The following is a 17,794-nucleotide window of genomic DNA, read 5'->3' on the forward strand; positions in this document are numbered from 1 at the left end:
GCACTTGAACTTTAACATTTTGCACTGTTACATGCCCACAAACTTCGATGTTTTTTTGTTTTTTGTTGCAATTTTATGTGATATGTGATAACATACAATAAAACTTAATTATTAGTTGAACAACAACAAAAAAAGACCTATAGTTTTAAAATATGAAAAATCTGAAATCTCTTGGAGTTTTCTTGGATTCATAATAATCTTTGCAGGACCTGTCAGTTTAGGTAGATCGACAAGAGCCGGTAGGTTTGCAGTTGTGACATACTCTTCTCTCTAGCTACTAGTACATCTCAGACCTGTGTGCTGTGGTTCTTGGTCTTTCTGATGCGTTGTGGTAAGATTCTCACAAACCTCTGAGAAACAAAGCACGTAGACTTATTTTGAGATGGACTTTGCATGTAAGAAATTCTGTTTATTGGTTTTGAAAGCATTCGCTTGACTTACATTTTGTTTAAGTGTATCAGAGTAAAGAGTTGTGAATCCAAATGCTGAACATATCTTTTAGAGTTTTTGTGCTTAAAATTTTGAAAACCATGAATACGTGTGCTTCCTATTCACAATTGTGGGCTAGTTTGTGCAGGTTTTATCTTTATCATATAAAATCAATCTTGAATAAGAAATTAATTTAAATTTGCAGTTGTGTTGGAACAAAATATCTTGGAGTTCAGAGGATGTGAATCCCTTTACAAGATATTGAATCAAAATTTTCCATGCAAAAGGGTGACTGTTATGAAAAGGGGAATTTTACTTCTGATTGTGTTTCTTTGTAGCTTTCTGTCTTTCCATAATGCTTAGGGTCACATATAATTTGTAAGTGTGAAATAGGCTCTTATCCTTTGAAAAACTGTCAACAGACATTATGCTTAAAGGCGTCAGTGCTGAGTTCACCTTCGAGCTTATGCTGACATCAGGGCAGTAAATTACTCTGCGAATTGGGGATTACTGCGAGGAAGACATTCATTTAAACAGCTGGAGCATTAGCTCAGACTGTAAGCATAATGACCTTTATCATAGCTTTTTACATGGAAAATCCATTGTGGGTGGCATTTGCAATTTAAACAGTGTGACAATTCTCCCCATGGGGAAGATAAAAAGCAAACTGCTATTTATTGTCATCATTATTTGTTTGCTTCCACTTTATATACTGTTAGCAAAATTTTTTATAATGATTTGCCTGTGGAACAGGAAAGTACAGTTATTCAAACTACAATCGCCCACACCATTGAAAACAGAAATGCTTTTTTTTCTGCCTTCATACTTTTTTATGAGACATCTGCTGATGGACGAATAAGAGACATCAAAGGAGTGAAAGTTCCTCTGTGTCCTGTGATGATTCAATCTTTTCCCTGCGTTTCACAACAATCTACACTTTCCACATGGTTCTTGACCTCTAAATGTCACGCAGAATTTCCTCTTTCTTTTTTAAAGTAGTTTATTACAGAGAAGCATAGTTATGTTCCTATTGCTCAATATGGAGACTTTTAGAGGTAGATTGTCTGTGTCAAGGAGGAAATTGCTCAACTCTGCGAAGCGTAGAGAAAACTGAAGATGATAGTTACATTTTTTGCTCTGAAAATATGAAGATAGTTTCACATTTTCCTAGAATACAAGCTGAAAAGTTTTAGAATAGTAATATAATACTTAAATATATAGTTAGTCACAATCATGGCTAAAGCTTTCAGTAACTTGATCTGAGCAGCTCTGAGTATTTTCTACCTCTAAAAGCTCTATACATATATTCCCATTGCCAACATCACAATTATCTTTTCTATCCTCACTTTCTTGATCTTCATCCCAATCTTTTCTCCGTCCTTCCTCGCTCTCTTGTAAGCCATCCCATCCCACATTGTCCTTGTCCATGTTGTTGCTTCTCTCTCTTTCCATCTCCTCTGCCTCCTTGGCTATCTGTTGACTGTTGAGATAGATGCTGCTGTGTGAGACCATGATACTGGTGTCTCTGGATGGCAGGTGAGCGTCCACTTCAGTGTCCACCTCTAAGAAGGCGTTCAAGGGAGACGTCGGGAGGTCTGCCAGCGGATCGTGTTTCTTGTGGCGTCCTTGTGCCTGGCCTTGCATGTGTCTGTTTTTCTTGCGATTCTTTGCAATCTTCAGATCCAGTGAGGCGTAATTCAGGTCAGAGTCTGGAGGCTGGTTTTAGAAAGAACAGATGAAAATGTGAGACAGTTTTTTTCTCCTTTTTGCTTCAGACATGCTTCTATTTTTGTAGAGCTCGTCTAGTTTATTTTTAGAACAATTTCTTCTCAACAGTGTTCACTGGTTTGCAGTTCTGCTGACCACAATGTGTGTCAGAGATGCTAGCTGCCTTCCGTTCTGAAACGAAATCTGTCAGCATGGTCTCAAATGATCTACATGACAAATATAATGCAATTATAAATTTATTCTTGTGTGAACAGAAGGACAAATATTCAACCAGCTTTCAGGTTTCTGGTATAGAAAAGCATTACCACAGCATGGCTGCCACCCCATGGCCCACAGCAGGGTTAGGTTTCCTTCAAGCATTTTACAAACAGTTTAATTTTGGTCTCATCTGCAGAGCACTGAAAATTATGTGGTCCAGGCGATTTTAATTGCAACTGCAAAGCTCTTGAAAATAATAATCAATGTGATTTATTTCAAAGGGCATTTCTGAGTGAAATGCATGCAAATCAGCTGTATGATTATTACAAAATGAATGAGCAGAATCAATCATAAATAAAGCCCCCACCCTATTAGGACTTTTGGTGAAGATGTGTTAGAAATATAAAAACTATATTTTATTAGAGTAATAAACTTTTCTCTTAGCATATGCTGTGTGTTTTTATTTTGTCATGGTTTAATTTGTTTTTAAGTTTCTGGGGAAGTTTAAATGAGTAGCAACTTTCTTGTAACCATTTTCTGATTTATGAAGCTCAACACTTATTTGCCTTAATACCATGTTCTCTTGTTTTTATTTTTCCCCCAATCTTGACTAGTGGCTCAGAGAAATGGAGCTGAGTATCTTGTCCAATTTATCCCATTTTGAGATTTAAATAAATGTATTTATTGTTTTCTTATTTTGTAAAAACTGTGAAAGGTGCTGGTAATTTGATATAAGAAATACTTATTTAAAATAGGACTAAATAAATAATTTTAAATATACTTAGATTTACACATTGATTTTTATGAAAGAAAATTTGAGATTATGCTTCTGCAATAAGATTAATTTATTAGGTTTTATTATAGCTGCCGAAGAATGTGGAAGGCCCGTAATTGAAAACGTACAGTTTGCTATGTTTGTCATGTTTAAACATGAGATTAAGTCTTCATTGGGACTATTGTAACACTTGAACTAATACAGTATGAGAAGAAAACTTTCACACTGCAAATGTTAATTTATAGTACATTTTTGTTTATAGTTTCTGAAGCAATGATTTGATTTCCAGAGAGGGCAAATTAAGTCATATTTTGTTTTCTCAGTAAAGCAAAGATCACCACTAAGGTGAACGTCAACAGCATTTAAATGCTGGCTTAAATTGTTAGCAGAACAGAATAAAATATTCATCGCCTCTCAGCAAAATGCCACTGGTGAAGAAACTACAAAGGTACAGAACCATCGGACACCTTGAGGCTCCTTTCAGTACAAGAAACTCTGATGAGGCAAGTTAAAGTCGGTCTTTTCATGAAAGCGCATCTGTAGCAAAAGCAACATTTAAGTCAAAGCAGTGTCAGCTGTGTGCTAATACTGCTCACTTGAATTAATAAGGCCCCAAAAATTGAAAGCAACATCAAAAATTAAAATCACGCCCCTAAAAAAATGCAATGAAACTGGAAGATTAAAGCCAAATGGCTTCATATTTCTGACTCTTTGCAGCCTTATTTCGACTTCTCAAACTGTGAATATATTCAATTTTACTGATAAAGGTCAATTAAGGTTATGTCGTATAACTGAAATGGATAACTTCTGAATTATATATATAAAAAAAAGAAACTGATTTTGTAAACTAGTTACCTTAAGACAATCTCTAGTGCGCTGCATGGACATCGTCTCGTAGAAAATCTCTGAAGAATCTGCCGTAACAAACATTTGTCAATTACTTGACTGTATATATATATATATATATATATATATATATATGTATATGTTTTTTTCTTTTTTACAAAACTGATAAAGAATTCTAAATTCCAATTTGTGTTTTAAAGGAATCTTTGTTCAACATATTATAATCCAATTTATATTTTACCAGCCCTAATATTTAAAAATTTAAGCAAGATATTATGCAAAAAGTGCAAAATGTTTGAAATAATGAATGTGAAAAAGAAGGCAAATTTTGTTCAAAAACAGGAGAACCACTCACAGCATTTTTTTTTAGACCATTCTTTTTTCTTCTCGGTTGAGTCATACAATGATAAACACATTCACAGATTTCCCCTTTTTTAATAGGTGTCAGAAAGCAGATTTGTGCTTACCACGTCTTTCTGTGCTGATGTTGCCATAGATTGGATTTTCCTGTCGCTCATGATGATTGTGGGGATTTTCCTGCTGCTCTTGATGTCTGACGTTACCAAAATATTGCCCTTCGTGTTGTGATAGGCTGCAATGAGATGTGAAAAGATGAGTTTTACACTTTGTTTTAAATAGGAATTTAATGCATTTTGAATTGAATTGTATTTTGCACAATTAATGCCAAAACGAATTGAAAATAAACATACGTTTCTTCTTCCAAACTGTGTGCATGGCAGCAGTTATGTGGTTCTGAGTCAACAAAAAGGCAACAATTTATAACATATTTTAAACAGAAAAATCACAAAAATATGTGGGAAAGGGAACATTTATTTTACCTTTACATGAAATGTGTCTTTGTCTTAAGCAGAAGATGATATTCATACACACAGAGATTAGCAAGGCCAGAGACACCACCGCCAGGGCTATTCCTACTAAACAACAAACATGACATGACAAAAAGACCCCAAAAAAACTTTAATCTGTATTGAAATGAACACTGAAATATTTGTGAATTTACATCTTCTTTTCATCTTTCTGAAGTGCCATATTGAAAACATACTTTAAGCTTGTGACAAACACCCAACAACTGACAATTGCAGTCTAAGATTCTTCATGACAAATTGAAAACAATTTGTTGTTTTAGCCATTGAAAGAAATAATGCGGTGCTGAAAAATAGTTATTTCTGTACCCTTGTTTTTTTGTGTTCCTTTATCCTTTGTTTCCTTGTTCACCACAAAAAACAAGGAGACAAGTTAGGATTCTTTCTTTAAAAATCTGATTTTTATTGTGACTTTGTGAATATTCCTGTGTAAGAAACACAAAGACGTTTCATTGCCACTATTTTCTTTCCTGTGACTTTTTCTTGACACGTTTTTTACGTTTGCTCAATTCGTGATCTGGTCTTTGCGACATTCACATTGAGGGTAAAATTTTCTTGAATTACATGTATATTAGAAAAAGTATTGTGTCTTTCTGCTGTACAAATTTAAAACAAATGTTCTTACCTCCAACCATTTCTCCAGTTGTCCTTAACTAAGCTAGTTGTCTCGTTGTCACAGTTTTCCTCATTCTATGGGGCATCACTGCGCTCTGTGGGTGAAATATACTACACTGTCTATTTTTACTCCGCCTCTGCTCCCTCTCTGCTTTCACAGTGCTTTGAAAACTTGCTGCTTTTCAGTTACAAACAGGAAGCAAAGTAACCTCATTTTGAAGCAGATTGCCTCGATGCCATTTTGGGGGGTAACAATATAATTTCATCATATCACCTAAACTTAGCATAAAATTTGATCAACATAAAGTAAAAGGAGGACATTAAAGTTAGGTTACCAACCAGATGCTTGTTGTTGATGTTAAGACCTGCTGTTCAGTCAGCAAAACATTTTTTTTTTTTTTTACTTTGATTATTCATTTTATTTGCATTTTCACGGTGAAGATGCAACTATCACCACTCGGCCAAATTTTTTTTTCTATAGTACAAAATCACTTTACTATTGTAAAACTGCGTAGCAGCGCAGATGGTGTATCTCAAATTTTTATCTTGCATGCACAATAGCATGTGGTTTTGCAAGTGTGGTCGGAAAATCAGAAAAAAAAAAAACCTACTGTCGTGAATTTTTTCTCTGTAAAACTAAATAGGAAACAGTGTGTGTGAATACATCGTACATAAGTCTGTTAGTATATTTGGGTGAGGTTGTGAGAGTTGGGGGTGAAATTTATGTAGTGTACATTTAATTTTCATTCAATTTTAATTTTACATGGCAAAAATGAAGAAGGAAAAAAAATACCAGGTTTGAAAGTTTGTGGTGAATATGTTTGCTAGCCTTTACGTTCATTGTGGTTTGTGGTTTTAGCCCTGCTTTGTCAACAGAAGTGTCAGTTTGTGGTAGCTGTGGACAACAGTGGTCTTTGATATTGGGCTCTTCGTCTATTGGCAACAAAAACAGCTACATCAAAGAACCTCACTGGGCTTTCAGGCTGAAAATCCTCATTCATAAGTTCCATAAATGGTGACCAGGAATGCAATGCCAATGTCATTGACAAATATGAAGTAGAAAAACATAGGAATTATGTACATTGTCTGATTTCCTGAGCAAAAAAAGGACAAATATGAAAAATGTATAAATGGGAAATTTGTTGACAAATGTTTGCAAATACAATAGTTATTGAGTAAAATGGTTCTCTATACGTTTATGGTAAAACTATCATCAAACATAAACATTCAAACCAAGGAAGCAAAGTTCAGAATTATTTAATAATAATAATAATTTTGAATAGATGTGTAATTATAATTACACATCTATTCTGTAATGATTATAGTAGTATGCATTACATACTACTATGTGTGGATTATGTAATTCAGCTTAATCTAGAGCAATTAAATGGTCAGAATATTTTGCTAAAAGAAATGGAGACAGCTACACCGCCATCACAGCATGCACTGCATCAAAGTTTGTTCTGAAATGGCATTAAGATAGACCTATTGATTGTGTTTTGAAGTTTTGAGACCTTGTCCTTAAGGCATCAACACCATCATATTGCTCCCCAGGCTAGCTCAGTAATTTCTTTTAGGTTATCTGAATGATTGATAGAAAGAAGGATCAGTTGAGTTTATCATTTATAGATGCATATCTGATACCGTCATTTAAAATTATCGTCATTTAAAGTTCAAGATTCTGAGAATATAATTGCTGGTAGATGTAACACAAATCCAGAGAGTTGCCAATACACTCAAGAAATATAAAGAAATTAAAAGATCTGAATGGAGGCTAGAAAAAGTTTGCCCAGTCTCTCCTCCTTGTTGCTTCTTTTTTCATTTTCTTCATTAATCTGTTATTCTGTCGGATCCACTGTTTTTAGCTTCCCTGCCCCGAAGTGTTCTGTATTTCCAATCAATCAACTTTTCTTGTAGGAGAAGCTTCCATTAAAACAATCAGGCGTAGAATCTTTTTTGGGAGGTTTGGGCCTCAGGAGGCACAGTAAACTAAAGCTCCACAACCCGGGAACTTTAGATATTTTGTTGCAAGTTCAGTTTTACCAGCTTTAAAAACCTGAGTACTATTTTTCCACAGATTTTAGATTTTTTTCTTATAGAAAACAAAACAAAAAAATCGTCTCTCCAACCTTTATGTGCACAATGCATTTCCACCAGCTGCAATAAGATAAAGCAACATCAAGTGATCACCTGAAGTCTGATGTCCGAGTCCTTCCAACCTTAATCAAACCCACGGAGTCATTGTTTTAAAGCCTGGTTTATAGCAAAACCAGGCTATAATTGGTTGGTTGAAATCAACCAATTTCAATCAGCACTACTAATTATACCACAAAAAGAAGAATAATTGCTGAACAGGATACAGTTTCTCCTCGACTAGATGTTTAACTATATATTAGTAGTGTTGTATGTATGTTTTGAAGCATGTTGACCATAAGTGCATAAAAAAATCCAAAACTATTCATACTGGCACACCCAATTCTTGTTTTTGAAATGATCAAACTTGTATGTTGTTATTATGTAAACCAAGTAAACATGACATTCCAGCTGATAACCTTCTTACTGAAAGTACAAAATATGAATGTGTTGATAAATGCCATGTAAAACCTATATATAAAATAACTTTTCTCCTTATTCCACTATAACCACACAAGTTATTCTCAAACAAAGCACATAAACACCATAATGCATCAATAATACATTATTCACCGGGGTTTATTTTGTTCATTTATTAAAATAATAGGGAAATACAAAACTTAAAACGATGTTAAAAGAAAGACTTGTCCTGTCTGTACAATTGCATATTAGTGAAGGCCTTGTTAGGCTTTTAGGAGTCAACTTTCGAGACTAATACAAAAAAATATCTAACGTTAATAGCTTTACTCTTCAGTACAATCAAGAGATGTCCTGTAAAACTACTATTCTAAAAGAATGTAAAACAGTAACATCAAACTTCAAAGAAGAAAGGGAAAATAAACCAAATGCATAATAGCATGCAGGATAATCGCGGTTATACACAAGAAGGCTTGTTCCTTCATTTTTCATCCATTTAATACTGATAATCTTGTAATCAGCAGCATCTTTCACAAAACAAGGTAAGGTAATATTCTGACCCACCTCAGCTTCCATTGTTTCATAAAAAAAAAAAAACAGCTCAGCATTTTTGAATCCTGTCAAGTAGGTCAGATAATGTTGAAAGTAAAACAGAACTTTGGAATTAACTTGCCCTTAAAGAAGGGTAAGTTAATATGAATGCCAAGAGGGGCTGAGGCATGAATATAGGGTTGATCCATAGAGGCACCAAACCTGTAGACAAAAGCATATTGAACAAGAAATCTTATCTTCTCACTGGTTCAACTGTAGCACAAAGACTAGAAGTTGTAATGTCTAACTTGTATATGCATATAAACATTATTTTAAAGATCAATTTTGTCTTTATACTAACCGTAAACAAACTTAGTGCAACAAAACTCACCTTAAAACCATACCAACTAGCTTCTGTTGGTCCTTGACATAATTTGTTACATTCTCCAGGGTTTGTAATTGATCTATTAAATAGAGTGAAGAATAATATTGCTTTCCCCCCACCTTTCAGAAATGTATAACTGTACATATGCATTAGCAAAGTGGCTTCTGGAGAAAAGTTTACAGTCAATGCAATAGCTTTCACGAACACTATCAACAGTCAGACATGGTGGATGGGGCTGTTTTGCTGCCATAGATACCAGCGCTTCACACAACTTAGATGAATGAGACGCCAATCATTTCTTGTTTTGAAATGTAGAAAATTTTATGTAAATCATTAAAAGCCCAATTATGATGGCCTCCATGCCAGTGATGCATGTATTTAAACTTCTGACTGACACTGCACATGTCTAACCTTTATCACTTACTGAATATTTTGCCTAAAAAGTGAGAATTTGTGCCTTGTCTTTGAGACTATGTGGTGAATATGTTAACTTACTGTGGTTTGTGCGGTTTAGCCCAGCTTTACCAGTGGCATTAACATTGGACTTCTGGTTATATAAACCATATAAACAGCTACATCAGAAGAGCTCCAATGGGCCTCATGGCAGAAAATCCTAAATCACTGGTTTTAAAGATGGAAAATCATAAATATAGTTATACAGATGACAGTGGGCGGTCATTAGAGAATGCAGGAAAAAAAATAGAAAACACACTCTGAAACGAAGCTTCCACAAGAAAACACAGTGCTTTTCTATCATTTACAGGCATAAAATAAGCCCTTAAAAATGTCTCAGAGTCAAAGTTAAAATTATTTTCCTTTTATTTACAACTTTTGTGAACTTACTGCATTTGATACATTTAGCAAAAAACACAAAAACTGCATTATACAAATGTACAAAAAAAGAACACAAAGAGAACAGTTTCATACACACGCACAATAAAAACAACTTGCGTAGCTTTATATTTAAATATATATAAATTTAATCATCTTGACACCACTATGATCATCTATCCCACTGATGGTGGTGGTTGTATCTCCCATTAAGGAATGTATATTTTGACCCCATCTAGTGTGAACTACATCTGTTTTCGAAAGGCGGAAGTGCTTGTTCAGAGAACTGCAAATATTTTGGCTACTAAGTTCGATAAATTGTAGGAATTTGTAGTAATTGTGCACTAAAAATATCTGCCAGCTTATAGAACTGCTATATGTTGCTATATAGGCAACATGTAACAAAAACTCTTAGTTATTTGCATTTTTTGGTTTGTTGCTTTTTTTCAACATTGGGCAGTAATAGAATATAATCGTAGAATCAAATCAAATCTTTTAGAAATATTGAATTTGAACCACTGATGATGGCAACACAATGGTTGTTGAAAGTATTGCTCTTTTGTGCCTATTATTGCACTTTTATACTCTGGATTTACAAGCAATTCCAGCTACAAGATTAAAATAATCAGTCAGCCTTTGACGAACAGGAAAACATGAATTACATTCTTTTTATATTTATATAAAGCTGATTTGAAACGTGGCAGCAATGCATAAGGATATTAGCTATCTCACCACCAGTGGGAATGATAGCAAAAGAACTATATTTATTTATTTATTCTTTTATTTTGAAATAGCCCTTTTTAACTAAAGATTATTCAATTGCAAAAAGAGTAATTTATTTCGTGACTCTTTACACATGCTTCCAAAAAGTGCCAATAAATGTGGGGTAGAGGGCTGAGTCTGCATGTGATCTCATTAAGATGCACCGTCCTGCTCTAATAAAAAAATTCTGGCACATACGTCTACGCAGCAAAAGCACAAATATTTTCTATCTGCGTAAAACTCCTTTCAGCTGACCACAACAAGTACAACAGATATCGCTGTCATACAAAACAAGTTAACATTTGTTTATTATACAATAATTGGTCTTGTAGGGGCTGATAACGAGTTACACCTCGAAGTGGGGTAAAGCTGCGTCTCACTTCGTCTTGCAGCAGTGTACTTGACAGGAGGTGGGGGAGGTTTGAACGAGGGCGGTAGGTCCATCCTGCAGGAGGAGTGTGAGAGCAAACGTATTGATTGCCAGCATTAGTGGACATTAAAATATGCACAAGTTACAGTTCAAAATATGAGAGATGTTTGCATTTTTCATGTCTGCTAAATCAGTTTGGCTGCAGGGAACTGGCGAAAGAGAAACATTTTAGTTTTACCTCGTTTTTATGAGTTGTTTCCTGTAAAGAATTACAACCACGAGAATCAATAGCAGCAACAGAACGATGATGAACACCAACAGGACATGATTCCGTTCGGTTTCTAAGGAGTAGATTGCATAAATAAGAATTGGTTATTTGGAGGATACAGGCAGCTACAAAGAAATTCCCAACATCTTGCCTCCAGATTCCACTCTTAATAAATGCAACACTATATTACAAAACTTTTAGCCTTGAGGCTGAAAAGAGCTACTTGTAATCCCCTCCCTCGGTTGTGCATTAATTTTGGATGGTCTGTCTAATGAGTTTTTCACCTGACAAGTAATCAAACATGAGGCTAAGAAAGTTAGAGTCTATAAAGATTCCATATTTAAGGAATTTGTGGCTTTTTAGACTTTATTTTTTGCGCATGTGATTTTGCTTCAAGCATGTCTTGTTCTTAAACTGTTTTATGGATTACCTTCTGACCCTTTGACCTGGCCTGGATAACAGCAAATCAATGTCTCCAAAGGCAAAAAGAAGAATTCAAACTTTTTAAAAACAATAACTTGTTTCAAATGGAGAGAAAGTGTAGCTACCAGCTGGAGACTTGCAATAAAACAATAATAATAAATGACTGCTTTTTAGTATTAAAGTTAAATAAACAAGCTTTATTAAGCATTACCTGTATTTGTGCTGGTAATAAGGACAGTTGAAGTTGTTCCAGTACTTTCTATGCTTCCTGCTATCCCGGACTCCGCTGTGCTCATTGAGAAAATGTTCTCTGAGGACTGAACACCAACAGGATATGATTCCGTTTGGTTTATAAATGTGGATTCATTCTTCGTGACATCACCAGCCGTTCTCTGTGTTGATGTGAGCTCTGCCGTGTCATTATTCAACATACTCGAGTTGAGTAGGAGATGGGTGATGGTTTGGGTGTTAGGGGATGGTGGGACACTGACAGATGTTAAAGTTGCCAGAGGGGTAACATGCCCTGAAGCAGGGACTCCAACAGTGCTGGAGTCTGGTTGAGTGATCCATTGTGTGTCTGTTGAAAGTGTGGTGGTTAATGATATTGCAGCGCTGGTGTGCAATGAATTAGTTGGATGCTGAGTAGACTCTGTTGGACCTGAAAGTTGGAAAAAAAGGAATAAAAATAAAAATCAATGGCTAAGATAAATTAGGTTCTGTTTGCTACATGACAGGCTTTGGAAGGGCAATTTACAATTTAATGAAATCAAATGTCCACTGTGGTCAAACGGTCTTTCAGGAGAAGGGATTGTTGCAAACTCAGTTACTTGATTCTAACAGGTGAACTTCCTCAAAAAAATAAAACGTGCAAATAAAAAAAAAAAAAGCTTTTTTCAAATACTTCTTTTTTTTATTTTTAAGATGGCTTAGTTATTAACAGAATCACCAAAGATACAATTAATTTCCAAACAATTCATGTTAGAAATAGCTTTTTTCAATTAAGGTTTTGTCAGGTTGATCAGAGTCAAGGAACATTTGATATTAATTTGTGAATTCTCCCTTTCCCAAGGTATAAATACACTATAACATAGAGAAAGTTCTTGTTCTTGTAGCCACTTTTTAGGAATGGAAAGACAAAAGGATTTGCCATTTAAGGAAAGATGGATGCTGATCCTCTCAGTTCAGAAATTGGACACAAAAACCATACTTTCTTGCCAAAACAAGTTTAGTCAGAGCAAATCAAAACAAATTTTGAAGGAGGAATATTTCTGTAAGAGTGAATACCATGTTTAACAATGAAATTTTACTTTCTCCAGAGGCAACATTATTATTTGGGGGGATCTGCTAAAGGTCACGACTTAGCATCTTAATAGTCTCAATAGTCCACACATTAAAATGTGCAAAAAATCCATACTGAATAACTTCACGCTTAGTGAGAGTTTTTAAAGTTCTAACAATCTTCTAACAAACAAACATGACATAACCCATAATCGCATGTTTACCAATGATCAATGTTTATCTGTTGCGGTGCTTAGTTAGAAAACATAGCAGTTTGGTATAGCTGTCTCCTTTGAAGCACCATTCAGTTTGTTTTAGCTGCTTCTTGCTGTACTTCTCTACTCTGACCAATAGACTGTGCTCTCGCATCACTCCGTGAACAACTGATTTTCAGAAAAAAACGTTGGGTTCTGTTTTTTTGGGTTTTTTTAGTTCAGTATTTCTCAATCTATTCACAGTTACTTCCTCATGACCTGGGTGACAGCTTTAAATCATTTGAATCTCTATCATCCCTTTCAGCTAATTAAAATTAAAAATGAGTAAGCTACAGCATAATAATGGAAGTTCAAGTATCAGCTTTCTGATCCAGTACAGCTTATTAAGACACTCAGTCTCTTTGGTCCAGAGTCAGATTGTTAATCCAGTCCTGAGGATCTGATGAAATTGAGTATGACACAAAGAGGCAGGTAGAAGCAAAGAAATGGGGAGGCTCACCTGTCCTTAAAATGGTGGTTGTAGTCAGCACAGAGATAATAAAATCTTTATGCAGACTTTTGTCTCCTGTGTTGACTGTCAGCTTGTAAATTCCTGCCTGGGCTTCTGTCACCTGCCAGAGCTCCAGGGATTCATTGTCTGACATAAGCACGTTGTTCTATGCCAGAAAGAGATAGTTTAGAACATAAAAATCCTGCTGTGAAACATTAGTTTTGCATTTACACTTAATACCAGATAATTTTACACAGTACATTATACAAAGCAACACATAGGGTTGGACAAAAACTAATCTATATCACGGTAGGCACGTTATTGAGATCAATCGAAAATCTGTCCGATAGATTGTTTGATAATTTCACTGAACACCAACCCAGAACTGCACAGCATTCTGGGGAACATAGAGAAAAGGCTCTAGCCACTCAACCGCTCAAAGTCAGCTAAACAAGGTGGTTAACATAAACTATCTCACTCATTCTGTGGTGTAAGGTAACAACAACCAGTTGCATAATTTTCTCAGCAGCCCTTTAAGGTTTTGCCACCATGCCTCATAACTGCTCGAGAAAATGACTTCCCAAAATGGTATAATGGCTGAAATTTCCCATGGCACTTATGTTTGGCAGAGTGCCCTCTCTAACTAGGGTGAGGACTGAATCCTGTCCCAAATGCAGGAGTTTAAGTATATCTGGGTCTTGTTCACGAATGAGGGGAAAATGGAGCCAGAGGTCAATAGATAGATACATGCGGTGTCTGCAGTGATGCTAGTGCAGTGATGCCAGTCTGTTGTGGTGAAAAGAGAGCTGAGTCAAAAGGCGAAGCTTTTGCCTTACTCACTATAGATGAGCTTGTGACTCATCTCTAGTCACAAGCTCTGGGTAGTAAGTAAAAAACAAGATTGCGAATAAAAGCGGCCAAAATAAGATTCCTGTGTTGGCTATCTGGGCTGTCGTTTAGAGAAAGGGTAAGAAGCTGGTCATCCAAGAGGACCAGCGGCTCATTTCTCCTCCATATCAAGAGGAGCCAGTTGCAGAGGATTGGACATGTAGTTAGAATGCTTCCTGGACACGTCCCTATTGAGGTGTTCTGAGCACGACCCAAGGGAAGAGCCAGGACACGATTGAGGAAATATGCTTCTCAGCAGACTTGGAAATGCCTGGGACTTCTCCCAGAGGAGCTGACCCACCTCTCTGCTTACACTGCTGCCCCTGCGACCTGATCCAGATTTCTTTTTTCTCTTCTCTTTTATGAAACAGCCCTTTAACTTTGGGTCAGCAAGCTTTTCCATCATTAAGCTGTTCCTGTTTTCTACCAGTTACCCAAAATGCTGCCATAAGGTAATTTAAAAGTGGTGCTTGCCTAACTGAGCGTTGTCAGCTAGTGTGATCTTTTCCATTAGTCATACAACTTGACAAAAAGTCAAAAACTACTTCCTTTTTTAATTCAAAATTCAAGTCTAAAATGTAGGCACAGGGTGTTAAGCTATAAGATACACAAGAAAGCTCAGCTGGAGACTGCAACTCCAGGGCAAAGCTTTGGGAAAATAGGCAGCACTTTTCCCACCCCTAAATGGTTGGCATGGGAGATTCAAGTGTTCCTCAAACATCTATGATACAGTTAAGGCCACACTATGTATGTGTTTTTGATAATGGAGTAAGATTAAAACGTGATATTAAGCTAAAAAAAATAAATAAATGTTACATTACATCCCTCCACCCCCTGTTTAAACTTTCTTACAGTTAGCCCTTTGCACTGACTTCGTTGCGAAGTACATAATGGTTTGGAGAAAAGCTGATATTTTTTTGTAGAAAATGAATTTTTTCCTTTATGGATTAGTCTCCATTCAGGGTAATATAAAGAAGTCACATCCTTTTTTGTTTTGTTTAGTTCTTTTTGTATCTATACGTTTCACTTACCTTGGTCCACATGTACTGTGCTTTGGAGTTGACTGTGCATTTAACTGTAGCGTTGTCTCCAATGTGAACCTCAACAAGTTTATCAGTATTGCACGATAGTTTGAGCTCATCTGGGGAGAAAATTTTAGATAAATATGAAATCTGTCCAAATCAACAATGAAGCAAAAGCCATAAAACCATTTGTTGCTTCAGTCCAGCCCACATAAAAACTGACAACATGATCTGTCCTACACTAACATGGCCATAGATTCCTCACAAAAATACTGTTATAGTGTCTGGGAAACAATAATGTTTTATACGGAAATAACAATTTACATTGTGCTGAGATACAAGCATTTTGCTTTCTTTTTTTTTTTTTTTTTACATATAAGCAAGTAGGCTTACCTTTCACTGTTAACTTTGTTTTATTCTTAAAAGAACCTAATCGAAATGTCGAGATCTCACAGATATAGATTCCACTGTCCCATTTGTTCACCCGAGGAAGGTGTAGATATGAACCAATTAACTTGTTTGCATCATTTTTCTTCTCTTGGATAGTCACGTTAGGCCAATACTGGTAAGGTCCGTAATTGAGGTCAAACACAGCAAGGTTTGTTCTTTCACTTTTCATCCATTTAATACTGACAATCATGTGATCAGCAGCATCTTTCACGAAGCAAGGCATGGTAATGTTCTGGCCCACCACTGCTTCTATTGTTTCATTAAGAAACAGCTCAGCATTCTTGGCGCCTGTCAAGTAGATCAGATAATGTCGAAAGTAAAAAAAAAAAAAAGAAAAGTGAGGAGACAAAAATCTATTGCATTTTGCATTTTAAAGCAACATAGGCTGCGGGGAACTATGACATAGACAAATAAAGTACATTGTTAGCGAGGTAACCTGCGACTCCAGACATCAACAGAGGTTTTAAATCAAATGGTTAACATCTTACCATTGCTGGTATATTAACTAGAGCACATGTGCAAGTGCACCGGATTACCTTGGAGAAAAGAAGCAAGGAGCAGAAGAGAGTAGGCTGTCCCCAGTACACATCCAGCCATGTTTGTACTCATGATTACAGTCAATCACTTTGAATCCATAGAGGGATTTAGCAAAGATAGAAACGGTTCATCATCATCTGAAGTTGAAGAGCGGGTCTGGCAGACTGTGACACTGTGAACAGGATGCCCTACGTTAACAGGAAACCACACAAAGACAAACCATGTTGCACGGAAACCTTGAGGTCGAAACTTCTCATACAGAGCAGAACTTTGCTGTTGCTCTAAATCTTTGCAGTGTTTACTGTTACTTATTGTTTGTCAGCAGGGCTAAGTAAAAATATGCAAATCATATATTTGAAACGATTTGATAATAGTACCAAGGGAAATCACAAACCAAACAAGACAGAAGGATTAATTAATTTTGTTTATTTACTGAACTCCATTCCTTCAAACATGCTCATTTCCCTTGTGCTGAAGTACAATATTGTCTTGGCTTGAGTATTATCTTCCCTTTGAGCCTCTGTAATAATGTTACCTGCTCTTTTTTGTACCACAATTATAACTGTCACCACCAGAGGGTTGTATCATATGAACCTAAATGCTTACTAGCTCTTCAGACAGCCAAAGTTGTGCCATGTACTGTTGTACATGAAGTTAGGATGCCTGAAAAAAACAACTTAGGCAATTAGTGTAATGCAAGATAGGCTCAAACAAAAATAAAACTACATCCTTAAAATCACCCTGTGAATATCCCACCGCATACTGAGCAAACCCAGAACAAACCCAACCACACAATGAAACAAAGGAATCTTACTTCAGTGTATTTTCTTTGCAATGTATGACACTCAAAAGATGTTGCATTAAACATTAGTGAGATAGTATCAAGGCCTTCCAACCTCAAAGACGTCATAACCAAAGATAAATCATCAATATTCATGTGAAAACATGCAAAATGCAGGTCAGAAATGATAAGAAAGGTCAACCTGTTTTCATACTGATTTTGCTTTGAGAATATTAATAATTTTCCACACAATTTTTGTATTTCATCTAGATGAGTCAAAAAGATAAGCATTAACTTTTATGAGATTCTTTCTTCACACAGCAATCACACCTCATTCATTACAAAGAGCCGCTTGCGACCAAACACTGCATTCACATGATTGATCATTTTGAAGTCATATAATGACTCTGACCTTTATCACTTACTGTATATTAGGGCTAAGAAGAGTGAGTGTCATCTAATAGATTTCTATCAGTATTCTGCCAGGGCTTACAGAGAGACCTTGTTGCTCCATTAGATAAGGGCAAGGTCACTTTCA

The 17,794-nt window shown here is 35.9% G+C and overlaps 2 protein-coding genes across 3 annotated transcripts; both read right to left on the bottom strand.

The window, feature by feature from the left end:
- Window positions 1–413: 413 nt before the first annotated feature.
- On the bottom strand, window positions 414–5,579 carry LOC122844842. Of its 2 annotated transcripts, none has more exons than XM_044140641.1 (6): window positions 5,486–5,579; window positions 4,816–4,911; window positions 4,687–4,729; window positions 4,444–4,568; window positions 3,986–4,044; window positions 414–2,145 (listed from the first exon to the last, which is right to left on the bottom strand). In XM_044140641.1, the coding sequence occupies exons 1-6, from the start codon at window positions 5,493–5,495 to the stop codon at window positions 1,651–1,653; spliced, it is 828 nt and encodes a 275-aa protein (XP_043996576.1). In that variant the 5' UTR covers window positions 5,496–5,579; the 3' UTR covers window positions 414–1,650. The 2 variants fall into 2 exon arrangements, with proteins under 2 accessions (XP_043996576.1, XP_043996577.1); XM_044140642.1 differs by having other exon boundaries at window positions 4,816–4,908; window positions 5,486–5,555.
- Window positions 5,580–9,741: 4,162 nt separating this feature from the next.
- si:ch1073-15f19.2 lies at window positions 9,742–16,633 on the bottom strand. The gene is made up of 7 exons (XM_044141241.1): window positions 16,475–16,633; window positions 15,882–16,226; window positions 15,498–15,607; window positions 13,588–13,744; window positions 11,807–12,253; window positions 11,143–11,245; window positions 9,742–10,979 (listed from the first exon to the last, which is right to left on the bottom strand). Exons 1-7 carry the CDS (start codon window positions 16,545–16,547, stop codon window positions 10,844–10,846), a joined length of 1,371 nt encoding a protein of 456 aa, XP_043997176.1. The 5' UTR covers window positions 16,548–16,633; the 3' UTR covers window positions 9,742–10,843.
- Between the last annotated feature and the right edge of the window lie 1,161 nt (window positions 16,634–17,794).

This window comes from Gambusia affinis, linkage group LG15 (assembly GCF_019740435.1).
Source record: "Gambusia affinis linkage group LG15, SWU_Gaff_1.0, whole genome shotgun sequence".
Lineage (NCBI taxonomy): Eukaryota > Metazoa > Chordata > Actinopteri > Cyprinodontiformes > Poeciliidae > Gambusia > Gambusia affinis.